This window comes from Nerophis ophidion, linkage group LG11 (genome assembly GCF_033978795.1).
Source record: "Nerophis ophidion isolate RoL-2023_Sa linkage group LG11, RoL_Noph_v1.0, whole genome shotgun sequence".
Taxonomy (NCBI): Eukaryota; Metazoa; Chordata; class Actinopteri; order Syngnathiformes; family Syngnathidae; genus Nerophis; species Nerophis ophidion.
Window position 1 is genome coordinate 18452897 of NC_084621.1, and position 26947 is coordinate 18479843.

General features: G+C 42.7%; 1 protein-coding gene across 4 annotated transcripts in view; it reads left to right on the plus strand.

Moving 5' to 3' along the window:
- Window positions 1-26947, plus strand: part of myh14 (myosin, heavy chain 14, non-muscle) — a 145342-nt gene that overhangs the window by 108647 nt on the left and 9748 nt on the right. For 2 of the 4 annotated variants that reach the window (XM_061915237.1, XM_061915239.1), the window contains exons 28-43: window positions 2233-2377; window positions 5373-5579; window positions 6262-6366; window positions 9283-9435; window positions 9612-9860; window positions 9927-10040; window positions 10120-10218; window positions 10283-10495; window positions 10561-10722; window positions 13094-13222; window positions 15377-15465; window positions 15554-15674; window positions 18832-19040; window positions 25143-25251; window positions 25324-25491; window positions 25640-25668. In XM_061915237.1, coding sequence (XP_061771221.1) covers window positions 2233-2377; window positions 5373-5579; window positions 6262-6366; window positions 9283-9435; window positions 9612-9860; window positions 9927-10040; window positions 10120-10218; window positions 10283-10495; window positions 10561-10722; window positions 13094-13222; window positions 15377-15465; window positions 15554-15674; window positions 18832-19040; window positions 25143-25251; window positions 25324-25491; window positions 25640-25668 — 2301 coding nt within the window. Of the gene's footprint in view, window positions 1-2232; window positions 2378-5372; window positions 5580-6261; window positions 6367-9282; window positions 9436-9611; window positions 9861-9926; window positions 10041-10119; window positions 10219-10282; window positions 10496-10560; window positions 10723-13093; window positions 13223-15376; window positions 15466-15553; window positions 15675-18831; window positions 19041-25142; window positions 25252-25323; window positions 25497-25639; window positions 25673-26947 lie in introns of all 4 variants that reach the window. The other 2 variants (XM_061915240.1, XM_061915238.1) reach the window with 2 other exon arrangements.

The following is a 26947-nucleotide window of genomic DNA, read 5'->3' on the forward strand; positions in this document are numbered from 1 at the left end:
GCGCTGGTGTGCACTATCAGCGCCCCTAGCAAAAAGGGGAAAGGAGCGTTTACAACAGAACTAAAACACAGAACAGGACTATAAGCCGCTGCTTTTTCTCCTACGCTTTGAGCCCTGCCGCTTATAAAACGATGTGGCTAATTTATGGATTAACATTAAAATATGTTATTTTGTAGACTAACAGATACTACATTGCTTAATACATGGAAACACTTTTTATTTTATTTTATATTATTTTTTTGGTGGGTGCGGCTTATTATACCAGTGCGCTTTGTAGTTTGGAAAATGCGGTAATCTTCAAACTAATGGAGGGGGGGGGCATGTTATTTTGTAGACTAACTTCATTTGGAAACAATTAAGATATCTAAATAAACATTTACAGAATATTTCTGTGTAAATAACTCAACGTATATATATCTGGGGCTTATAGTCCGGTGCAGCTAATACATGGAAACACATTTTATTTTATTTTATTTATTTTTTTGGGTGGGTGTGGCTTATTATACCAGTGCACTTTGTAGTTTGGAAAATGTGGTAATCTTCAAACTAATGGAGGGGGGCATGTTATTTTGTAGACTAACAGATACTACATTGCTTTGTTTGGAAACAATTAAGGTATATAAATAAACATTTACAGAATATTTCTGTGCGCTTTGTTGTCTGGAAAATACGGTAATCTTCCACAAAAAGGTGGGAAAAACATCTAATTTTGTAGACTAACAGATACTACATTGTTTCATTTGGAAACAATTAAGATATGTAAATAAATATTTACTAAATATTTCTGTGTAAATAACTCATTCCACAATGTATATATCTGCGATTTATAGTCCAGTGCAGCTAATATAATTACACTTTTTTTATTTTTTTTTATTTGGTGGGTGTGGCTTATTGTCCGGTGCGCCTTGTAGTTTGGAAAATCCGGTAATCTTCTACCTAATGGGGGGGGAGACATGTTATTTTGTAGACTAACAGATACTACATTGCTTCATTTGGAAACAATTAAAGTATGTAAATAAACATTTACAGAATATTTCTGTGCGCTTTATAGTCTGGAACATACGGTAATCTTCCACCGAATGGTGGGGAAAACATGTCATTTTGTAGACTAACAGATACTATGTTTCATTTGGAAACAATTAAGATATGTAAATAAATATTTACTAAATATTTCTGTGTAAATAACTCATTCCACAACGTATATATCTGCGATTTATAGTCCAGTGCGGCTAATATATTTAAACCTTTTTTTTTTTTTTTTTTTGGTGGGTGTGGCTTATAGTCCGGTGCGCCTTGTAGTTTGGACAATCCGGTAATCTTCTACCTAATGGGGGGGAGACATGTTATTTTGTAGACTAACAGGTACTACATTGCTTCATTTGGAAACAATTAAGGTATGTAAATAAACATTTACAGAATATTACTGTGTAAATAACTCATTTCCAACATATATATATCTGCGACTTATAGTCCGGTGGGGCTAATATATGGAAACTCATTTTTTTTCTAAAATTTGATGGGTGCGGCTTGTATACCGATGCGCTTTGTAGTTTGGAAAATACGTTAATCTTCCACCAAATGGGGAAAGACATGTTATTTTGTGGACTAACAGATACTACATTGCTTCTTTTGGAAACAATTAAGATATGTAAATAACATTTCCGTGTAAATAACTCATTCCACAACATATATACGTATCTGCGGCTTATAGTCCGGTGTGGCTAATATATGAAAAATTGTTTTTTTTGTAAATTTTAGTGGCTGCGGGTAAAATACCGTTGTGTGTGTGTGGAAAACACGGCAAACAAGATCAAACCTTGACTAACAAGTCATGACATTGTGTTTGTAGACAAGCGGAACTGTGCTGCGTGCGCTGCTCCGCTGACACGCACACAAACATAGCAGTCCCTTTGGTGCCCTCACAAAAGATCAGAAATCCCCAAAGTTTTTATTTTTAACAGCCATGTTGCTACAATAATCTGCATTTTAAAAAATCCATCAACATCAGCGAAGGATTAGCTGACGAGAAAGGAGCAGAGACATAAGGGGTGAGGGGAGGGGCCGTGTGTATGTGCTCCGTAGAAAAGGTCTGCTCTGGCATATTTTGAGCCACGATAACGGCGTAGGTGGCAAGCTGACGCGGAGTCCAGGCTGTTAGCGCGGCCGCGATTTGTTTTTGTTTTTTTTCCCCCCCAAGCTGCAAACTCCGCCTGAAAGCACTTTACCACGCAGGTCACGTCGGGAGGCGGAGTTGGGCGAACTTCAGCGTTGCATCGAAGACGAGACGCGGCGCCACGAGTCGCAGCTGTCCGAGCTGCGGGTCAAACACAGCTCGGCCGTGGACAACCTGCAGGAAGAGCTGGACAACAGCAAGAGGGTGAGAGCCGGGGGAAGCAATGCTTACACAGTGCAGGGTTTGACACCAAAACTACCAGAGGGCAGCCCAAAGGCTGGGAGTTTAAAATTTAGTACACAACCACCGAGTACAGAACTCTGTTGGTCTTATGAAAACACTACGTTGGTATCTAGTCCTTATTCACCTGCCATTAACCTTTTTATGTGATAGTCTTTTAGTTTCTGCAAAATATTCCTATAGTGAAAAATAATGACTTTTATTTTGACGATACTTTTTTTGCTGTTGTGTCTCAAAATTACTTTTTTCCAAACGTAATACTTTTCCCAATTTTATCTTGTAAAAAAAAATAAATGGCCATATTCCTAAAAATTATTGTATGAAAACTATTTTCTTCAAAGAAATTGACTTTTTTTCATAATATATTTGATTTTAATCTTGTAAAATGACATACTTAAGTTTAAAATGTTTTTTCTTCAAAATATTTCTACACAACTCTTGTAAATTACTTTTTGTCTCCAAGTATTGCATTTTTTCTGTAAAAAAATTTTTTTTCTAAATTTTCCACAATATATTTGACATTAATCTTCTAAAACAGTGGTCCCTAACCACCGGGCCGCAGAATTTTTTTTTTATTTATTTGTTGTTTTTTTTTTGTATTAAATCAACATAAAAACACAAGATACACTTACAATTAGTTCACTAACCCAAAAAACATTTTTCATGACAAAAAAAAAAGAATACAATTTTTTTTTGTAAAATTTTAACTTTCTTTCCTAAAATTATTCCTGTACAGTGACAACTTTTTCTCAAAATATTGCGTTTTTTCAAAAAAAATACATAATGTATGTGTATATATATATATATATATATATATATATATATATATATATATATATATATATATATATATATTGTGTATATATATATATATATATATATATATATATATATATATATATATATATATACATTATATATTTTTCATTTTTTATTTTTTTTGTTGCATTTATTTATTTATTTTTCACAATATATTTGACTTAATTCATCTAAAATGGTGGAATTTTTTCATGTACAATTTTAACTTGCTTTCCTAAAAATATTCCAATATCATTTTTGTACAATATTTTTAACTTTAAAAGACCTTTTTGGTCATAATATATTTGACTTTAATCTAGTCAAAATGCCTGGTTTAAAATTTTCCTTAAATTTGTACACAATTCTTGTAAATACACTTTTTCTCAAAATATTAAGTTTTTCTAAATAAAATAAATAAATACAAATTTAAATTTTTCCACAATATATTTGACATTAATCCTCTAAAATGGTGGAATTGTTTTCTTGTAAAATTTTTAATTGCTTTCCTAAAAATATTCCAACATAATTCTTGTACAATATTTTTAACTTTAAAAGACCTTTTTGGTCATAATATCTTTGACTTTAATTTTGTAAAATGACATACTTTTCATGTTTTTTCTTAAAACATTTTTTTCTTAAAATATTTCTACACAATTCTTGTAAATTAATTTTTCCTCAAAATATTGCGTTTTTTCCCAAAAAAATAAATAAATAAAAATCTATATTTTTCACAATATATTGGATGTTAAATCTCTAAAATGGTGGAATTTTTCCTTGTAAGATTTTAACTTGCTTTCCTAAAAATATTCCGACATAATTCTTGTACAATATTATTAACTTTAAGACCTTTTTGGTCATAATATATTTGACTTTAATATAGTCAAATTGCAATGTTTTTATGGTTTTTCTAAAAGTAAGTTTTCTTAAAATATTTCTACACAATTCATGTGAATAAATTTTTTCTCAAAATATTGCGTTTTTTCTATGAAAAAAATAAACAAAATCTATATTTTTCCACAATATATTTGACTTTAATCCTCTAAAATGGTGGAATTGTTTTCTTGTAAAATTTTTAATTGCTTTCCTAAAAATATTCCAACATAATTCTTGTACAATTTTTTTTAGTTTTAAAAGACCGGTCATAACATATTTGACATTAATCTTGTAAAATGACATACTTTTCATGGTTTTTCTTAAAACTATTTTTTCTTAAAATATTTCTACACAATTCTTGTGAATTAATTTTTTCTCAAAATACTGCATTTTTTCTATAAAAAAAAAAATATATATATATTCATATATATATATATATATATATATATATATTTTTTATTATTTTTTTTTTTTTTCACAATATATTTGACGTTAATTCTCTAAAATGGTGGAATTTTTCCTTGTAAGATTTTAACTTGCTTTTCTAAAAATATTCCGACATAATTATTGTACCTTTGTAACTTTAAAAGACCTTTTTGGTCATAATATATTTGACTTTAATATAGTCAAATTGCATTGTTTTTATGGTTTCTCTTAAAATAAGTTTTCTTAAAATATTTCTACACAATTCTTGTAAATATATTTTTTCTCAAAATATTGCGTTTTTTCTTAAAAAAAAAAAAAAGATGTATATTTTTCCACAACATATTTGACTTTAATCCTCTAAAATGGTGGAATTGTTTTCTTGTAAAATTTTAAATTGCTTTCCTAAAAATCTTCCAACATAATTCTTGTACAATATTTTTAACTTTAAAAGACCTTTTTGATCATAATATATTTGACTTTAATCTTGTAAAATGACATACTTTTCATGGTTTTTCTTAAAATATTTTTTTCTTAAAATATTTCTCCACGATTCTTGTAAATTAAATTTTTTCTCAATGTTGCATTTTTTTCTTTAAAAAATTCAAATCTATATTTTTTCACAATACATTTCACTTTAATCCTCTAAAATGTTGGAATTTATTCTTGTAAAATTGTAACTTTATCTTCGAAAAATATTCCGACACAATTTTTGAACAAGGAGAACTTTTTCCACACAATATTTTAAACTTCAGAAGACCTTTTCAGTGGTGACACGTGTGACTTGAACCTGGTCAAATGGCATGGCGACGTCTTGCCCGAAAGAGTGGGCGGGGTCTGAAGGGCGTGGCTTCTTGTGCGGCAGGCGCGGCAGTCCCTGGAGAAGGCCAAGGCGGCGCTGGAGGAGGAGCGGCAGAGTCTGACGGCGGAGCTGAAGAGCCTCCAGACCAGCCGCACGGAGAGCGAGCGCGGCCGCAAGAGGGCAGAGGGTCAGCTGCAGGAGGTGACGGCACGCCTGGGTCAGGCCGAGCGCGAGAAGGAGGAGCGGGAGGAGCGAGTCCACAAGCTGCAGGTACGCCTCCGCTCCAGCAGGGTGTGCAACCTGGCAAAGGGGGGGGGGGATTCTGGGAAAATTGTGAATTTTCCGAACCTGGAAAGGCTTGATGAAATAAAAGTGCACCTCAGAGGAGAATGTCAAGTTTCAGTTTCAGTAGCGCTTTGACAAAAATATTTTTTGTCGACGCTGAAGTTACGGAGTGGAAGTTCTCACCTTTAAATTTTGGAAACAGAATTGAACTTAAGACATTTTCATGGTGTAAAAAATGTTTGGGATTTCAGTTTGTCAAAAGCTTGCGTTTTCTTTTCAATGTTTGAAAAAAAAAAAAAAAAAGATTGTGTTAAAAATGTTGCCTGTAGAATTTGAATGTGTAAAAAAAGTCACCTAAAACTAAATTGGTGGATCCTGAGTGAGGAGTCCAGTCTTGAAGGACCAGAAGTCAGTCTGGACTCGGAGTCCAGCAACAAATATTTCTGCATTTAAATATATACTTTTCTTTACACTGCATGGAAAAAAACATTTTTTTTAACAAACACAATTTTAAAAAAACTTTGCTCACAAAAAAATATTCTGTTATATAAATTGAATGTTCAAAAAAAGTCAGTTTACTCTGGAACCTTTTTTTTTTTTAGGAAGAGTCAACGCAGAAGAATGGGCCTTTCATGAATGAACTTGTATTTCTTTTCTGCTCTTCCAGACTGAATGTGAGAATCTCTCCAGCAACCTGTCCTCCTTTGACAGCAAGTCCCTCCGTCTGTCCAAAGAAGTCAGCAACCTGGAGAGCCAGCTGCACGACACGCAGGTAGCACTCACGACACATGTGACATGCAGGTAGCACCCACGACACGCAGGTACCACCCACGAGACACAAGTAGCACACACAACACGCAGGTACCACCCGCAACACATGTGACACGCAGGTAGCACCCACGACACGCAGGTACCACCTGCGACACATGTGACATGCAGGTAGCACCCAGGACACACGTGACACGCAGGTAGCACCCACGACACGGAAGTAGCACACACGTGACACGCAGATAGCACACACGTGACACGCAGGTAGCACACACGTGACACGCAGGTAGCACCCACGACACGCAGGTAGCACCCACGACACGCAGGTAACACCCACGAGACACAAGTAGCACACACAACACGCAGGTACCACCCGCAACACATGTGACACGCAGGTAGCACCCACGACACACGTGACACGCAGGTAGCACCCACGACACACAGATAACACACGTGACACGCAGGTAGCACCCACGACACACAGATAACACACACGACACGCAGGTAGCACACACGACACGCAGGTAGCACACATGTGACACGCGGGTAGCACCCGCAACACATGTGACACGCAGGTAGCACCCACGACACGCAGATAACACCCACGACACATTTGACACGAAAGTAGCACCCACGACACGCAGGTAACACCCACGACACATTTGACAGGAAGGTAACACCCACGAGACACAAGTAGCACACACAACACGCAGGTACCACCTGCGACACATGTGACACGCAGGTAGCACCCACGACACGGAAGTAGCACACACGTGACACGCAGATAGCACACACGTGACACGCAGGTAGCACCCACAACACGCAGGTAGCACCCACGACACGCAGGTAACACCCACGACACATTTGACACGCAGGTAGCACCCACGACACGCAGGTACCACCTGCGACACATGTGACACGCAGGTAGTACCCATGACGCGGAAGTAGCACACACGTGACACGCAGATAGCACACACGTGACACGCAGGTAGCACCCACAACACGCAGGTATCACCCACGACACGCAGGTAACACCCACGACACGCAGGTAACACCCACGACACATTTGACACGCAGGTAGCACCCACGACACGCAGGTAACACCCACGACACATTTGACACGCAGGTACCACCCACGAGACACAAGTAGCACACACGTGACACGCAGATAGCACACACGTGACACGCAGGTAGCACACGCAGGTAGCACACACAATACGCGGGTAGCACCCACAACAAAGTTACACCAGGTATCACCCACGACACGCAGGTAACACCCACGACACATTTGACACGCAGGTAGCACCCACGACACGCAGGTACCACCCACGAGACACAAGTAGCACACACAACACGCAGGTACCACCTGCGACACATGTGACACGCAGGTAGCACCCACGACACGGAAGTAGCACACACACGACACGCATGTAGCACACACAATACGCGGGTAGCACCCACGAGACGCAGGTAGCACACACAATACGCGGGTAGCACCCATAAACAACGTGACACGCAGAGTACGCAGGTACCACCCACGAGACACGTGATACGCTGGTAGCACACACAATACGCGGGTAGCACCCACAACAACGTGACACGCAGGTAGCACACACAATAAGCGGGTAGCACCCACAACAACGTGACACGCAGGTAGCACACACGTGACACGCAGGTAGCACCCACGACACGGAAGTAGCACACACGTGACACGCAGATAGCACACACGTGACACGCAGGTAGCACCCACAACACGCAGGTAGCACCCACGACACGCAGGTAACACCCACGACACATTTGACACGCAGGTAGCACCCACGACACGCAGGTACCACCTGCGACACATGTGACACGCAGGTAGTACCCATGACACGGAAGTAGCACACACGTGACACGCAGATAGCACACACGTGACACGCAGGTATCACCCACGACACGCAGGTATCACCCACGACACGCAGGTAACACCCACGACACATTTGACACGCAGGTACCACCCACGAGACACAAGTAGCACACACGTGACACGCAGATAGCACACACGTGACACGCAGGTAGCACACACAATACGCGGGTAGCACCCACAACAAAGTTACACCCACAACAAAGTTACAGGCAGGTATCACCCACGACACGCAGGTAACACCCACGACACATTTGACACGCAGGTAGCACCCACGACACGCAGGTACCACCCACGAGACACAAGTAGCACACACAACACGCAGGTACCACCTGCGACACATGTGACACGCAGGTAGCACCCACGACACGGAAGTAGCACACACACGACACGCATGTAGCACACACAATACGCGGGTAGCACCCACGAGACGCAGGTAGCACGCAGGTAGCACCCACGACACGGAAGTAGCACACACACGACACGCATGTAGCACACACAATACGCGGGTAGCACCCACGAGACGCAGGTAGCACACACAATACGCGGGTAGCACCCATAAACAACGTGACACGCAGAGTACGCAGGTACCACCCACGAGACACGTGATACGCTGGTAGCACACACAATACGCGGGTAGCACCCACAACAACGTGACACGCAGGTAGCACACACAGTACGCAGGTACCACCCACGAGACACGCGACATGCAGGTAGCTCACACAATGCACGGGTAGCTCTCACATATAGTGGAGTAGCACAGACTATACACAGGTAGCAACCACAACAAACGTGACACGCAGGTAGCACCCATGACACGCAGGTAGCACAACGCGATACGCAGGTACCACCCACAAGACATGTGACACGCAGTCAGCACACACATATAGTGGGTAGCACACACTCTACACAGGTAGCACCCACGACAAACGTTACACGCGGGTAGCACCCACAATACGCAGGTGACACCCGGGACACACAGGTAGCAGACGTGACTGAGCAGCATGCTCCCTGCAGGAACTACTGCAGGAGGAGAACCGTCAGAAGGTGTCTCTGGCATCAAGGGTGCGAGCGCTGGAGGATGAGAGGATCCTGGTGGGGGAAAGACTGGAGGAGGAGGAGGAGAAAGGCAGAGAGTGGACTCGTCAGATCCAGACTCTGAGTCAGCAGGTCAGATTTACTGCACTCCTTCCGTCATCTTTCTGTTTTGAAAAAGTCTCTTTAGAATGAGAAGACATTGACTGGAGAATGGGTGTGAGTCAATCCCGAATGGAATCGTCCCCCCGGGACTCGTATGGAAATGCGGAAGGTCTGACACCTTCTCCTTCCGGTCTGCAACGCCACAGCTGAGCGAGATGCGGAAGCAGTCGGAGGAGACCAACACGGCGGTGGAGTCGGGCGAGGAGGCCCGCAGGAAGCTGCAGCGGGAGCTGGACGGCACCATCCAGAGGGAGCGCCAGCGGGAGGAGGAGAAGGAGCGCGTGGAGAGGCAGCGGGAGCGTCTCAGGGAGGAGATCGAGGACATGACTCTGGCCTTGCAGCGGGAGAGGCAGAACTGCATGGCCCTGGAGAAGAGGCAGAAGAAGTTCGACCAGGTTGGAGACGCCTTCCTCCTCCTTTTGTTTCCTTGATCTCCAACTGCTCCTGCGCCCCGCTCTCAGTGTCTGGCCGAGGAGAAGGCGGTGAGCACTCGCGTAGCCGAGGAGAAGGACCGAGCCGAAGCGGACAGCAGAGAGAAGGAGACGCGATGTCTGTCCCTGACCCGGGCGCTGCAGGTACGTCCCTTTCCCCGCGGGCGAGACCTCGCGTGACGCCTTGACGGCGCTGAAAATTCCCTCTGATGCGTGTGAGCAGGAGGCCCAGGACCAGAGGGAGGAGCTGGAGAGGTCCAACAAGCAACTCCGCGCGGAAATGGAACAGTTGGTCAACCAGCAGGACGACGTGGGGAAGAGCGTAAGTGTTCCTCGTCCATGACCCCACTCCGCAGGGACTCAACGCCTCCGCTCCCACCTTAAAGGTCCACGAGCTAGAGCGCACCCGTCGCTCTCTGGAGACGGAGGCCGAGAGCCTCCGCGCTCAGACGCAGGACCTGGAGGAGGAGCTGATGGAGGCGGAGAACTCCAGGTTGAGGTTGGAGGTCACCCTGCAGGCCTTGAAAGCTCAGTTTGAGCGGGAGCTCGGCAGCAGCGAGGAGAAGGGCGAAGAGAAGCGGAGGGCCCTCAGCAAGCAGGTAGACCCGGGAGACTTGAAAGCCCCGCCACTTGTCTCTGCTTTGACTTTGTGTCCGGCCTCCAGGTGAGGGAGCTGGAGATCCAGCTTGAGGAGGAGCGCAGTCAGCGCTCTCAGGCGGTCATGTCCAAGAAGCAGCTGGAAGCCGAGCTGCAGGACTCCGAGGCACAGATGGAAACGTCCAGCCGCAGCAAGGAGGAGGCTGTCAAGCATCTCCGGAAGCTGCAGGTACGACTCGCATATAGTGGTGGGGATAAGGGTCCCTGGGCACAAACACTGCTAGAACCTGCCAACTGTCACTTGGGTCGGTAGCATGTGATGCTCCCAAGTCCGAGAGTTGGTATCCTTCTGCTGCTAGAAACTGCCAACCATCACTTGGGTCGGTTGGATGTCATGCTCCCAAGTCCGAGAGTTGGTATTCTTCTGCTGCTAGAAACTGCCAACTATCACTTGGGTCGGTTGCATGTGATGCTCCCAAGTCTGAGAGTTGGTATTCTTCTGCTGCTAGAAACTGCCAACCATCACTTGGGTCGGTTGCATGTCATGCTCCCAAGCCCAAGAGTTAGTATTCTTCTGCTGCTAGAAACTGACAATCATCACTTGGGTCTGTTACATGTCATCCTCTCAAGTCCGAGAGTTGGTATCCTTCCGGTCAGAGTAGGTGGAGGCTTGTGAAAATGGGGTCCACGTAACCGTTCAGTACGCCGGCCCGGCCCGGCCCATTTCCAGGGGTCGGAAGGGATTTACACCAAAGGGGAAAGGTTCGGGTGGCTGCAGTTTCCTACCTGAGGCTGCTGAGGTGGGAGGGGAGTGGTTTGGAAGTCCATCCAGAATTCAACTGCGGATGTTCGGTGATGATAAATGGGGTTCTCCGTAAGCTCGGACGGTTGACGTGCGACTATAAACCCACAAACAAGAGCAACGAGACTCCCCAAGTAACTTGGCTCTACTCGAGACCTGGGGGAGCTGGCTTAAAACAAAGTATCGTGTTGGGTCTTGACTCCATGTGGTTTCTGCCCAGGGCTCCGAATGTCAAAGTGAAGAAATCCGTTGAAGCACGGGTCAAAGGCGAGAGTAACTTTGACTCTCTTGAGGTCGGAGCAGTGAAGTACAGGGGTGGTTCCAGCCAGTGGCGGGCCATGCATTTCCCACCTAGGCCTTCAGTGATGTCTTACTTAGTCCGACTTTAATAAGTAGCCCCTCAAAAATACCATCCCTGATGTCACCACATGACCATGGGTCGAGAAATTTTATACAGAGACACACTTAGACATTGAATCACCTCAAAAGTGTACAAAACAGGTTGTATTTCTGCACCTGCATCAGCGTTCAAAACATACCTTATGTGGTACTGTCCAAATTTAAATAATTGTAAAGAACATATAACGGGACAAGCGTTAGAAAATTGATGGATGGATATTAAATGTGGAAAAATAAAACAGTAAAATATTTTAACTGTTTCTTTGTGAGTTAAAAAAAAGTGAGAACCGATGATTTCTCCGTTGGCCGGGTATAGCTCCGGTGCCCCTTCCTGCTTTTTGCAAATTAAAACTTGTGATGGGGTTCTTACTTGGGAGTGACAAGTGAAATCTAATCACAGTCTCGTTTAGCATTAGGCTACCTATATCATCATCATCATCATCGGCGGTCACTCGAAGCGAGTATGACGGTCCTCCTGGTAGGGAGGTTCCTGTGCGAGACTTTGTATAACGTGGGGAGACTGGTGCACGGACAGTCACCACACGATCCTTGACAGATCCGGGTCAGGGTCCAGTGGCATGGAGTCCAAGACGACTGGGGACCCTTTTCTGCTGCAGCCTTCCGCCGGCATCGCAGCCGTTGTGGTCCTCCTGGTAGGGGGGTTCCTGTGCGAGACTTTGTATAACGTGGGGAGACTGGTGCACGGACAGTCACCACACGATCCTTGACAGATCCGGGTCAGGGTCCAGTGGCATGGAGTCCGAGACGACTGGGGACCCTTTTTTCCTCTTTTAAACCATTCAATGAAGTGTTTTTTTTTCATCATTTATTCCGTACAAATAACTTTCCGTAAAAGGAAAAAAATGTACGACAGAAAGAAATACAATTTATTTAAGTGTGTATCAAACTGGTAGCCCTTCGCATTAATCAGTACCAAAGAATAGCTCTTGGTTTCAAAAATGTTGGTGACCCCTGATCTAGATGCTGTGTGCTAAACTGATGCAGCTTTAGTCAAACACTAAGCACCATGTAAGAGTATTACCAAGTGCTAACCAAGAACGTAATGCATCAATCACTTACTGTACAATATCTGCTCTCACTGGGATGTTTATATCTTCCCGTAGTTTGTCTGCATTAGCTTTTATAATAACATTGCCAATATTTGGTCAATATTCAGGTCAGGATATGTATAAGAAGTATTGTTGGCAGGGTTTTGGATGCATGGTTATTTTTAGGTTTTTGTGGGCAAAATAGAGAGCCCCTTTTAGCTGATTTTTTATGTATTTATTTATGACTTCAAATGCATTAAAAAAAGCCAGGCACACGTGTTGTTGTCTTGCATGAGGATTGTAAATGATGATCCGTGTAGTTAACGGACGTGTTGCGTTGACGACCGCAGGGTCAGCTGAAGGAGCTGCTTCGAGAGCTGGATGAGACCAAGATGACCCGGGACGAGGTGATCGCACAGTCCAAAGACAACGACAAGAAGATCCAAACCCTGGAGGCCGAAGTCCGGCAGCTCACTGAGGCACGTCACCTTAAATAGTCCTCTTTTGATTTCATCCAAATAATACTGTTTTGATTTTATCTAAATAATCCTCTTTTTTTATTTAATTTAAATAATCCTCTTTTGATTTTATCTAAATAATCCCGTTTTTATTTCATCTAAAAAATCCTCTTTTTATTTGTTCTAAATAATCCTTTTTATTTAATCGAAAAAAAATCCTGTTTTATTTAGTTTGAAAATTCCTGTTTTTATTTATCTAATCTAATTAATTGTATTTTTATTTACCTAATTCTTTTTTCATATGTGCATTTATTTAATCTAAATGTGTTTTTATTCATTCTAAATAATCCTCTTTATTTAAAATAAATAATTCTGTTTTTATTTAATCTAAATAATCCTGTTTTTATTAAATCTAAATAATCCTGTTTTTATTGATTCTAAATAATCCTATTTTTATTTATTCTAAATAATCCTGTTTTTATTTAATGTAAATAATCCTGTTTTATGTTTGTTTAAAAAATTGTTGTTTTTATTTAATATAATTAATTATAATTTTATTTGGTCTAAATAATGCTGTTTTTTTTTGTTCTAACAATAATTTGGTAAAACAAATCCTGTTTTTATTTAATCTAATGAATTATATTTTTAATTAAATGTTTTCTTTTTTCATATGCGCATTTATTTCATCTAAATAATCATAATTTGTTTGGTCTAAAAAATTCTGTTTTTATTTGGTTTAAAAATTCCTGGTTTTTTTGTTTGTTTCAAAAATACTTTTTTTAATCTAATCTAATTAATTGTATTTTTATTTACCTAATTCTGTTTTCATATGTGCATGTATTTAATCTAAATATGTTTTTATTTATTCTAAATAATCCTCTTTATTTAATCTTAATAATCCTGTTTTTATGGAGTCTAAATAATCCTGTTTTTATTTAATCTAAATAATCCTGTTTTTATTTAACCTAAATAATCATGTTTCTATTAATTCTAAATAATCCTGTTTTTATTTACTGTAATTCATTTTAAATGTATTTGGTCTAAATAATGCTGTTTTTTTTTTGTTCTAAAAATGATTTTAAAAAATCCTGTTTTTATTTAATCTAATGAATTCTATTTTATTTAAAAATTTTAAAAAAATTAATATGTGCATTTATTTCATCTAAATAATCCAGTTTTTGTTTGGTCTAAAAAATTCTGGGGTTTTTTTTGGGTTTAAAAATTCCTGTTTTTTTTTTGTTTCAAAAATACTTTTTTTTAATCTAATCTAATTAATTGTATTTTTATTTACCTAATTCTGTTTTCATATGTGCATGTATTTAATCTAAATATATTTGTATTTATTCTAAATAATCTTCTTTATTTAATCTAAATAATCCAGTTTTTATGGATTCTAAATAATCCTATTTTTATTTAATCTAAATCATCCAGTTGTATATGTGTTTAAAAAATTCTTGTTTTCATTTAATATAACTAATTGTAATCGTATTTGGTCTGAATAATGCTGTTTTGTTTTTTTTTGTTCTAAAAATTATTTGGTTAAAAAAAAATCCTGTTTTTATTGATTCTAAATATTCCTGTTTTTATTTAAACTAAATAATCCTGTTTGTATTTAATCTAAATAATCATGTTTTTATTGATTCTACATAATCCTGTTTTTATTTAATCTAATTAATTATAATTTTATTTGGTCTAAATAACGCTGTTTTTATTTGTTCTAAAAATGATTTGGTCAAAAAAAATCCTGTTTTTATTTAATCCAATGAATTATATTTTTATATAAATAACTTATTTTTCATATGCGCATTTATTTAATCTAAATAATCTAGTTTTTATTTAATCTAAATAATCCTGTTTTATATTTGGTTTAAAAATTCCTGTTTTTATTTAATATTCCTTTATTTGGTCTAAATAATCCTGGATTTATTTTATCTCAATAATCCTGTTTTTATATTTAATCTAAATAATTCTGTTTATGTTTAATCTAAATAATTCTGTTTGCATTTAATCATTTGAAATAATTAAGATAATTTAAAATCCAGTTTTTATTTAATGTAAATCGTCCTGTTTTGTATTTGGTTTAAAAATTCCTGTTTTTATTTAAACATTTGGTGTAAATAATCCTGTTTCCCTGGATAAACACTTGATGATGGGCCTGCCTGCTCTGGTCTCCAGGAGCTGTCTGTGTTCGACCGCCAGAGGAGACAAGCTCAGAAGGAGATGGCGGAAATGGCCGAGCAGATTTTCAACAACAGTTCTGGAAAGTCCGTATGGCTTTTGTCCGCTCGCCACCTTTTTTGGCTTTTTGCTTTTGCTCTTTTCTAAACCGGAGCTGGTGCCTTTTTTGTTCAGGGCGCATTCTGACGAGAAGCGTCGGCTGGAGGCCAGAGTCAGCCAGCTGGAGGACGAGCTGGAGGAGGAGCAGACCAACTCTGAGATTCTGAGAGAGCGGCACAGGAAGATGACGTCACAGGTACACACACACACACACGTCGGATATCACCAAGTACTTCAGTTGGTAGACTGGTCCATAGCCGTCTGCCGGCAGAGACGGTCCTGGAGGTGGGTATGGTGCGGGCATGGAGACACTGAAGCGGGTATGGCCAGGCATGGAAGATACGCCGGGCCTTGAGTCAAGTAGAACCGGCACTCATCCAGGACGGCGAGGCCTAACCTTGGCCCGACTTGGAGACAGTTGCTCCATCTCTGATATGGAGTTTGCTCCCAAGTCTCCTCCGAGCACTCAGTTGTGGTTCTGCTCTTGAAGACAGGTTTGAGATGCGCTTTACCCAGGTCAGCTTGGGACTCCAGCTCCTCCTTTTCAGCCAGTTTAGTTAGGAGTGCCAAACCAAATTCCAAGCCGGTTGGGGTTTCTCTTTCTGGATTTAGTCGTAGCCTCGCATGATTCAAAGGTCACCTTCCGTGGGTCAGCCCAGGTCCTCATTCTCTCTAGGTCTCTAGACTGAGAAGCAGATTGGGCCCGGTATTGATCCCTGGGGGACTGAAGCTCTGATGGAGGCAGAGCTTGAAGACTGGCCAGAAGGCAAAACTCCGATTGGAAGCTTCTGATCCAGTTACTCCTTTTGGATTTAGTCAAAGCCTTGCATTTTGATGGTTCGAAGGTCATTGTCAATCGGTCTGCCCAAGTCCTCATTCTCTCTTGCTGTCTTAGCCTCAGGATCATCTGTGGCTTTGAGTCGGCAGAATAACGTGGAGTCATCAGCATAGAGGTAAAGCTGATTTTCAACCTCATCTCCAAGGCTGTCAATGAAGACTGAGAACCAGATTGGGCCCGGTATTGATCCCTGAGGGACTGAAGCATCAATGGAGGCAGAGCTTGATGACTGATCAACTCCGATAGGTAGCTCTTGATCCAGGAAAACGGTTTACCAGTTACTCCCTTTGGATTTAGTCAAAGCCTTGCATTTTGATGGTTCGAAGGTCACCTTCCATCGGTCTGCCCAGGTCCTCATTCTCTCTCGGTCTTTATTTAGACTTGCTGTCTTAGCCTCAGGATTATCTGTGGCTTTGAGCTGGCAGAATAACGTGGAGTCATCAGCATAGAGGTAAAGCTGATTTTCAACCTCATCTCCAAGGCCGTTAATTAAGACTGAGAACCAGATTGGACCCGGTATTGATCCTTGGAGGACTGAAGCATTGATGGAGGCAGGGCTTGAAGACTGGCCAGAAGGCACAACTCCGATAGGTAGCTCTTGATCCAGGAAAACGGTTTACCAGTTACTCCCTTTGGATTTAGTCAAAGCCTTGCATTTTGATGGTTCGAAGGTCATCATCCATCGGTCTGCCCAGGTCCTCATTCTCTCTAGGTCTCTATTTGGACTTGATGTCTTAGCCTCAGGATCATCTGTGGCTTTGAGCTGGCAGAATAACGTGGAGTCATCAGCATAGAGGTAAAGCTGATTTTCAACCTCATCTCCAACGCTGTCAATGAAGCCTGAGAAGTAGATTGGACCCGGTATTGATCCTTGGGGGACTGAAGCATTGATGGAGGCAGAGCTTGATGACTGAAAAACTCCAATAGGTAGCTCTTGATCCAGGAAAACGGTTTACCAGTTACTCCTTTTGGATTTAGTCATAACCTTGCATTTTGATGGTTCGAAGGTCACCTTCCATCGGTCTGCCCAGGTCCTCATTCTCTCTCAGTCTCTATTTAGGCTTGATGTCTTAGCCTCAGGATCATCTGTGGCTTTGAGTCGGCAGAATAACGTGGAGTCATCAGCATAGAGGTAAAGCTGATTTTCAACCTCATCTCCAAGGCCGTCAATTAAGACTGAGAACCAGATTGGACCCGGTATTGATCCTTGGAGGACTGAAGCATTGATGGAGGCAGAGCTTGAAGACTGGCCAGAAGGCACAACTCCGATAGGTAGCTCTTGATCCAGGAAAACGGTTTACCAGTTACTCCCTTTTAGATTTAGTCAAAGCCTTGCATTTTGATGGTTCGAAGGTCCCCTTCCATCGGTCTGCCCAGGTCCTCATTCTCTCTCGGTGTCTATTTAGGCTTGCTGTCTTAGCCTCAGGATCATCTGTGGCTTTTAGTCGGCAGAATAACGTAGAGTCATCAGCATAGAGGTAAAGCTGATTTTCAACCCCATCTCCAAGGCGGTCAATTAAGACTGAGAAGTAGATTGGACCCGGTATTGATCCTAGGGGGACTGAAGCATGGATGGAGGCAGGGCTTGAAGACTGGCCAGAAGGCACAACTCTGATAGGTAGCTCTTGATCCGGGAAAACAGTTTACCAGGGACTCTTTTTGGATTTAGTCAAAGCCTTGCATTTTGATGGTTCGAAGGTCATTTTCCATCGGTCAGCCCAGGTCCTCATTCTCTCTCAGTCTCTATTTAGGCTTGATGTCTTAGCCTCAGGATCATCTGTGGCTTTGAGTCGGCAGAATAACGTGGAGTCATCAGCATAGAGGTAAAGCTGATTTTCAACCTCATCTCCAAGGCTGTCAGCAAAGACTGAGAACCAGATTGGGCCCGGTATTGATCCGTGGGGGACAGAAGCATGGATGACTGAACAACTCCGATAGGTAGCTCCTGATCCAGGAAAACGGTTCACCAGTTACTGCACTTTTTCAAAGGCTCCTTTGATGTCACGGCAATCACACCTACCTCGTGGCCTTGGTCCAGAAGTTTTTACCAATTTTAGGTGATGATATTTAGGATGTTTGCTGTGCCGTGGTCTGAAGCCAAACTGTCTGATATAAGATGGTTTCCTCGGAGGTAACTCTGAAGTTGGTTCTGTACAACAGCCTCCATGACCTTACTGACTATACAAAGCAGAGAGTTGGTGCGGAGAGGAGCCAGATGAGGTGGTTCGGGCATTTGGTCAGGATGTCACCGAAACGCCTCCCTAGGGAGGTGTTTAGGGCAAGTCCGACCGGTGGGAGGCCACCGGGATGACCCAGGACACGTTGGGAAGACTGTCTCCCGGCTGGCCTGGGAACGCCTTGGGATCCTCCGGCAGGAGCTGGACAAGGTGGCTGGGGAGAGGGAAGTCTGGGTTTCTTTGCTTAGGCTGCTGCCCCCGCGACCCGACATCTTGTCATATGTTAACATGCTAACGGTTTAAGACAGGTTTGTAGCTAATGTAGTACGTTTGTGCAGGTGGAAACTATGAACGTGCAGCTGCAGGGCGAGAGGACGCTGGCCCAGAAGGCGGAGGCGTCGCGGGAGCAGCTGGAGAGGCAGAACAAGGACATGAAGACCCGGCTGGAGGAGCTGGAGGGGACCGTGAGGGGCAAACACCGACTCAGCGTCGCCGCCCTGGAGGCCAAGATAGAATCCATGGAGGAGCAGCTGGAGCAAGAGAGACAGTAAGAAAAAGCAGCAAATGAAAAAAGCTGTAAAAATCATTCAAGGGAATTTTAAATGGCATTAAAAAGCGGTCAATTGAAATAATGGAAAAAAAAGTTGTACAACTGGAATTTTCAACAAAAAAAGACAAAAGTGTTGAAGTACGTGTCAGGGAGCGTGTCAAATGTGTTGATCTATGTGTCAGGGAGCGTGTAAAATGTGTTGATCTATGTGTCAGGGAGCGTGTCTGAAGTGTTGATCTATGTGTCAGGGAGCGTGTCTGAAATGTTGATCTATGTGTCAGGGAGCGTGTCAAATGTGTTGATCTATGTGTCAGGGAGCGTGTCAAATGTGTTGATCTATGTGTCAGGGAGCGTGTAAAATGTGTTGATCTATGTGTCAGGGAGCGTGTCTGAAATGTTGATCTATGTGTCAGGGAGCGTGTCAAATGTGTTGATCTATGTGTCAGGGAGCGTGTCAAATGTGTTGATCTATGTGTCAGGGAGCGTGTAAAATGTGTTGATCTATGTGTCAGGGAGCGTGTCTGAAGTGTTGATCTATGTGTCAGGGAGCGTGTCAAATGTGTTGATCTATGTGTCAGGGAGCGTGTCAAATGTGTTGATCTATGTGTCAGGGAGCGTGTCCAAAGTGTTGTTGTATGTGTCAGGGAGTGTGTCAATAGTGTTGATCTATGTGTCAGGGAGCGTGTCAAATGTGTTGATCTATGTGTCAGGGAACGTGTCAAATGTGTTGATCTATGTGTCAGGGAGCGTGTCTAAAGTGTTGATCTATGTGTCAGGGAGCGTGTCAAATGTGTTGATCTATGTGTCAGGGAGCGTGTCTAAAGTGTTGATCTATGTGTCAGGGAGCGTGTCTAAAGTGTTGATCTATGTGTCAGGGAGCGTGTCTAAAGTGTTGATCTATGTGTCAGGGAGCGTGTCTAAAGTGTTGATCTATGTGTCAGGGAGCGTGTCTAAAGTGTTGATCTATGTGTCAGGGAGCGTGTCTAAAGTGTTGATCTATGTGTCAGGGAGCGTGTCTGAAGTGTTGATCTATGTGTCAGGGAGCGTGTCAAATGTGTTGATCTATGTGTCAGGGAGCGTGTCAAATGTGTTGACCTATGTGTCAGGGAGCGTGTCAATAGTGTTGATATATGTGTCAGGGAGCGTGTCAAATCTGTTGATCTATGCGTCAGGGAGCGTGTCTGAAGTGTTGATCTATGTGTCAGGGAGCGTGTCAAATGTGTTGATCTATGTGTCAGGGAGCGTGTCAAATGTGTTGATCTATGTGTCAGGGAGCGTGTCAAATGTGTTGATCTATGTGTCAGGGAGCGTGTCTAAAGTGTTGATCTATGTGTCAGGGAGCGTGTCTAAAATGTTGATCTATGTGTCAGGGAGCGTGTCAAATGGGTTGATCTATGTGTCAGGGAGCGTGTCAAATGGGTTGATCTATGTGTCAGGGAGCATGTCTAAAGTGTTGATCTATGTGTCAGGGAGCGTGTCAAATGTGTTGATCTATGTGTCAGGGAGCGTGTTAAATGTGTTGATCTATGTGTTAGGGAGCGTGTCAAATGTGTTGATCTATGTGTCAGGGAGCGTGTCCAAAGTGTTGTTCTATGTGTCAGGGAGCGTGTCAATAGTGTTGATCTATGTGTCAGGGAGCGTGTCAAATGTGTTGATCTATGTGTCAGGGAGCGTGTCCAAAGTGTTGTTCTATGTGTCAGACAGTGTGTCAATAGTGTTGATCTATGTGTCAGGGAGCGTGTCAAATGTGTCAGGGAGCGTGTCTAAAGTGTTGATCTATGTGTCAGGGAGCGTGTCAAATGTGTTGATCTATGTGTCAGGGAGCGTGTCTGAAGTGTTGATCTATGTGTCAGGGAGCGTGTCTGAAGTGTTGATCTATGTGTCAGGGAGCGTGTCTGAAGTGTTGATCTATGTGTCAGGGAGCGTGTCAAATGTGTTGATCTATGTGTCAGGGAGCACGTCTAAAGTGTTGATCTATGTATCAGGGAGCGTGTCAAATGTGTTGATCTATGTGTCAGGGAGCGTGTCAAATGTGTTGATCTATGTGTCAGGGAGCGTGTCTAAAGTGTTGATCTATGTGTCAGGGAGCGTGTCTAAAGTGTTGATCTATGTGTCAGGGAGCGTGTCAAATGGGTTGATCTATGTGTCAGGGAGCGTGTCAAACGGGTTGATCTATGTGTCAGGGAGCATGTCTAAAGTGTTGATCTATGTGTCAGGGAGCGTGTCAAATGTGTTGATCTATGTGTCAGGGAGCGTGTTAAATGTGTTGATCTATGTGTCAGGGAGCGTGTCAAATGTGTTGATCTATGTGTCAGGGAGCGTGTCCAAAGTGTTGTTCTATGTGTCAGGGAGCGTGTCAATAGTGTTGATCTATGTGTCAGGGAGCGTGTCAAATGTGTTGATCTATGTATCAGGGAGCGTGTCCAAAGTGTTGTTCTATGTGTCAGGGAGTGTGTCAATAGTGTTGATCTATGTGTCAGGGAGCGTGTCAAATGTGTTGATCTATGTGTCAGGGAGCGTGTCTAAAGTGCTGATCTATGTGTCAGGGAGCGTGTCAAATGTGTTGATCTATGTGTCAGGGAGCGTGTCTGAAGTGTTGATCTATGTGTCAGGGAGCGTGTCTGAAGTGTTGATCTATGTGTCAGGGAGCGTGTCTGAAGTGTTGATCTATGTGTCAGGGAGCGTGTCTGAAGTGTTGATCTATGTGTCAGGGAGCGTGTCTGAAGTGTTGATCTATGTGTCAGGGAGCGTGTCAAATGTGTTGATCTTTGTGTCAGGGAGCGTGTCTGAAGTGTTGATCTATGTGTCAGGGAGCGTGTCTGAAGTGTTGATCTATGTGTCAGGGAGCGTGTCTGAAGTGTTGATCTATGTGTCAGGGAGCGTGTCTAAAGTGTTGATCTATGTGTCAGGAAGCGTGTCAAATGTGTTGATCTATGTGTCAGGGAGCGTGTCTGAAGTGTTTATCTATGTGTCAGGGAGCGTGTCTGAAGTGTTGATCTATGTGTCAGGGAGCGTGTCAAATGTGTTGATCTATGTGTCAGGGAGCGTGTCAAATGTGTTGACCTATGTGTCAGGGATCGTGTCAATAGTGTTGATATATGTGTCAGGGAGCGTGTCAAATCTGTTGATCTATGCGTCAGGGAGCGTGTCTGAAGTGTTGATCTATGTGTCAGGGAGCGTGTCAAATGTGTTGATCTATGTGTCAGGGAGCGTGTCAAATGTGTTGATCTATGTGTCAGGGAGCGTGTCCAAAGTGTTGTTCTATGTGTCAGGGAGTGTGTCAATAGTGTTGATCTATGTGTCAGGGAGCGTGTCAAATGTGTTGATCTATGTGTCAGGGGGTGTGTCAAATGTGTCAGGGAGCGTGTCTAAAGTGATGATCTATGTGTCAGGGAGCGTGTCTAAAGTGTTGATCTATGGGACCTATGGGATCTAGGGACGGCGTGGCACAGTGGAAGAGTGGCCGTGCGTAACCCGAGGGTCCCTGGTTCAATCCCCACTTAGTACCAACCTCATCACGTCCGTTGTGTCCTGAGCAAGACACTTCACCCTTGCTCCTGATGGGTGCTGGTTAGCGCCTTGCATGGCAGCTCCCTCCATCAGTGTGTGAATGTGTGTGTGAATGGGTAAATGTGGAAGTAGTGTCAAAGCGCTTTGAGTACCTTGAAGGTAGAAAAGCGCTATACAAGTACAACCCACTCATGTGTCAGGGAGTGTGTCAAAAGTGTTGATTTTGTGTCAGGGAGTGTGTCAAAAGTGTTAATCAATGTGTCAGGGAGTGTGTCTAAAGTGTTGATTTTGTGTCAGGGAGTGTGTCTAAAGTGTTGATTTTGTGTCAGGGAGTGTGTCAAAAGTGTTGATTTTGTGTCAGGGAGTGTGTCAAAAGTGTTAATCTATGTGTCAGGGAGTGTGTCAAAAGTGTTGATCTATGTGTCAGGGAGCGTGTCTAAAGTGTTGCTATGTGTCAGGGAGCGTGTCAAAAGTGTTGATCTATGTGTCAGGGAGGGTGTTGATCTATGTGTCAGGGAGGGTGTCAAAAGTGTGGTCTATGTGTCAGGGAGCGTGTTTAAAGTATTGTTCTATGTGTCAGGGAGTGTGTCAAAAGTGTTGATCTATGTGTCAGGGAGCGTGTCTAAAGTGTTAATCAATGTGTCAGGGAGTGTGTCTAAAGTGTTGATTTTGTGTCAGGGAGTGTGTCAAAAGTGTTGATTTTGTGTCAGGGAGTGTGTCAAAAGTGTTAATCTATGTGTCAGGGAGTGTGTCAAAAGTGTTGATCTATGTGTCAGGGAGCTTGTCTAAAGTGTTAATCAGTGTGTCTAAAGTGTTGATTTTGTGTCAGGGAGTGTGTCAAAAGTGTTGATTTTGTGTCAGGGAGTGTGTCAAAAGTGTTGATCTATGTGTCAGGGAGCGTGTCTAAAGTGTTGCTATGTGTCAGGGAGCGTGTCAAAAGTGTTGATCTATGTGTCAGGGAGGGTGTCAAAAGTGTGGTCTATGTGTCAGGGAGCGTGTTTAAAGTATTGTTCTATGTGTCAGGGAGTGTGTCAAAAGTGTTGATCTATGTGTCAGGGAGTGTGTCTAAAGTGTTAATCAATGTGTCAGGGAGTGTGTCTAAAGTGTTGAAGTACGTGTCAGGGAGTGTGTCAAAAGTGTTGATTTTGTGTCAGGGAGTGTGTCAAAAGTGTTAATCTATGTGTCAGGGAGTGTGTCAAAAGTGTTGATCTATGTGTCAGGGAGCGTGTCTAAAGTGTTGCTATGTGTCAGGGAGCGTGTCTAAAGTGTTGCTATGTGTCAGGGAGCGTGTCTAAAGTGTTGTTGTATGTGTCAGGGAGCGTGTCTAAAGTGTTGTTGTATGTGTCAGGGAGCGTGTCTAAAGTGTCGCTGTATGTGTCAGGGAGCGTGGTTAAAGTGTTGATCCATGTGTCAGGGAGCGTGGTTAAAGTGTTGCTGTATGTGTCAGGGAGCGTGTCTAAAGTGTTGATCTATGTGTCAGGGAGGGTGTCAAATGTGTCAGGGAGCGTGTCTAAAGTGTTGTTCTATGTGTCAGGGAGCGTGTCTAAAGTGTTGATCCATGCGTCAGGGAGCGTGTCTAAAGTGTTGATCTATGTGTCAGGGAGCGTGTCTAAAGTGTTGATCTATGTGTCACGGAGTGTGTCAAAAGTGTCTATGTGTCAGGGAGCGTGTCTAAAGTGTTAATCTATGCGTCAGGGAGCGTGTCTAAAGTGTTGATCTATGTGTCACGGAGTGTGTCAAATGTGTCAGGGAGCGTGTCAAAAGTGTTGATCTATGTGTCAGGGAGCTTGTCAAAAGTGTTGATCTATGTGTCAGGGAGCTTGTCAAATGTGTCAGGGAGCGTGTCTAAGGTGTTGATCTAGGTGTCAGGGAGTGTGTCAAATGTGTTGATCTATGCGTCAGGGAGCGTGTCTAAAGTGTTGATCTATGTGTCACGGAGTGTGTCAAATGTGTCAGGGAGCGTGTCTAAAATGTTGATCTATGTGTCAGGGAGTGTGTCTAAAGTGTTGATCTATGGGACCTATGGGATCTAGGGACGGCGTGGCACAATGGAAGAGTGGCCGTGCGTAACCCGAGGGTCCCTGGTTCAATCCCCATTTAGTACCAACCTCATCACGTCCGTTGTGTCCTGAGCAAGACACTTCACCCTTCCTCCTGATGGGTGCTGGTTAGCGCCTTGCATGGCAGCTCCCTCCATCAGTGTGTGAATGTGTGTGTGAATGGGTAAATGTGGAAGTAGTGTCAAAGCGCTTTGAGTACCTTGAAGGTAGAAAAGTGCTATACAAGTACAACCCACTCATGTGTCAGGGAGCGTGTCTAAAGTGTTGATCTATGTACGTTTCAGGGAGTGTGTCAAATCTTTTGATCTCTGTGTCAGGGAGCGTGTCTAAAGTGTTGCTATATGTCAGGGAGCGTGTTTTAAGTGTTGCTATGTGTCAGGGAGCGTGTGTAAAGTGTTGCTATGTGTCAGGGAGCGTGTGTAAAGTGTTGCTATGTGTTTTGGAGCGTGTGTAAATCTATGTGTCAGGGAGCGTGTGTAAAGTGTTTCTATGTGCCAGGGAGCGTGTGTAAAGTGTTGCTATGTGTCAGGGAGCGTGCCATCGCCAACAAGCTGGTGAGGAAGACGGAGAAGAAGCTGAAGGAGGTGATGATGCAGGCGGAGGACGAGAGGAGACACGCAGACCAGTACAAAGACCAGGTCTGGCACCCCCACACCCCCAAGCAGACTAGGGTGATTCTGACCTGGGCCCCCTCCCCCCTCCCCCCTTAGCTGGACAAGTCCATGGTGCGCCTGAGGCAGCTGAAGCGGCAGCTGGAGGAGGTGGAGGAGGAGAACTCGCGCTCCAACGCTCAGAAGAGGAAGCTGCAGAGAGAACTGGAAGAGCTGACGGAGAACAGCCAGAGCAGGATGCGCGAGATCAGCAGCCTGCGGAACCAGCTCAGGTACGCCCGTGCCACCCTGTGCCCGCCATTCCCGCCCCCATTAACATCCATCTGACGCCATCTTCTTTTGCTTTTCCTTTGCATCCATTTGTGTCCGTCTAACACTGTGCATGTGTCACCTCCACTTCCACCTCCATCTCCACCTCAGCGTCCCTGAATGGAGGCCAGAGCAGTAGGTCATTGTGGTTTTTGTTCTTCATGTGTGTGTGTGTGTGAGTGTGTGTATGTGTGTGTGTGTGTCACGCCACCACTTTTGTGTGTTTGTCATCAACATGACGTTTGACTATATTGGTGTGTCGACAACAATGCAGTGGAACCTCTGAGGCGTTTAAAAGAAATGATTTATTCATGTTAGATCAGTACGTTCATTCAAGTTAGTGATACGCGATTTGATATCGATCTGATAATACGCGATTTGATATCGATCTGGTATCATGGAAGAAAAGCAGGCATTTGATACGTGCTTGCGTGTACACAGCATCCGGAAAGTATTCACGGCGCTTTGCTTTTACCACTTTTTGTCATGTTACTGCCAATGTTCCAAAATGGAAAAAATGATTTATTTGTCCTCAAAATTCTGACAACAATACCCAATAGGAAATGTCAAAAGTTGTTATTTTTTTCTTAATTTTGGCAAATGTATTTTTGAAAAATTAAAAAAGCGCTGTACATTTACCACATTTGGTCATATCACAGTCTTATTCTAAAATGGAAGAAATTATTTGTTTGTCCTCAAAATTCTGACAGCAATACCCCATCAGGAAATGTCAACTTTTTGTTTTTTTAATTTCGCAGATGTATTTTAAAAAAAAATTAAAAAGCGCTTTACTTTTACCACATTTGGTCATGTCACAGCCTTATTCCAAAATGGAAGAAATTATTTATTTGTCCTCAAAATTCTGACAACAATACCCCATCAGGAAATGTCAAAAGTTTTTTTTTTTCTTAATTTTGGCAAATGGAATTTTAAAAAATTAAAAAAGCGCTTTACTTTTACCACATTTGGTCATGTCACAGCCTTATTCCAAAAAGGAAGAAATTATTTGTTTGTACTCAAAATTCTGCACACAATACCCCATCAGTAAATGTCAAGTTTTTGTTTTTTTAATTTTGCAAATGTATTTAAAAAAAATTAAAAAGCGCTTTACTTTTACCACATTTTGTCATGTTACAGCCTTATTCATAAATGGAAGAAATTATTTAATTGTCCTCAAAATTCTGAAAACAATACCCCATCAGGAAATGTCAAAAGTTGTTTTTTTTTCTTAATTTTGGCAAATGTATGTTTAAAAAATTAAAATGGAAGAAATTATTTAATTGTCCTCAAAATTCTGACAGCAATACCCCATCAAGGAATGTCAAAAAAAAATTCTTAATTTCGGCAAATGTATTTTAAAAAATTTTTAAAAAGCGCTTTACTTTTACCACATTTTGTCATGTTTCTGCCTTAT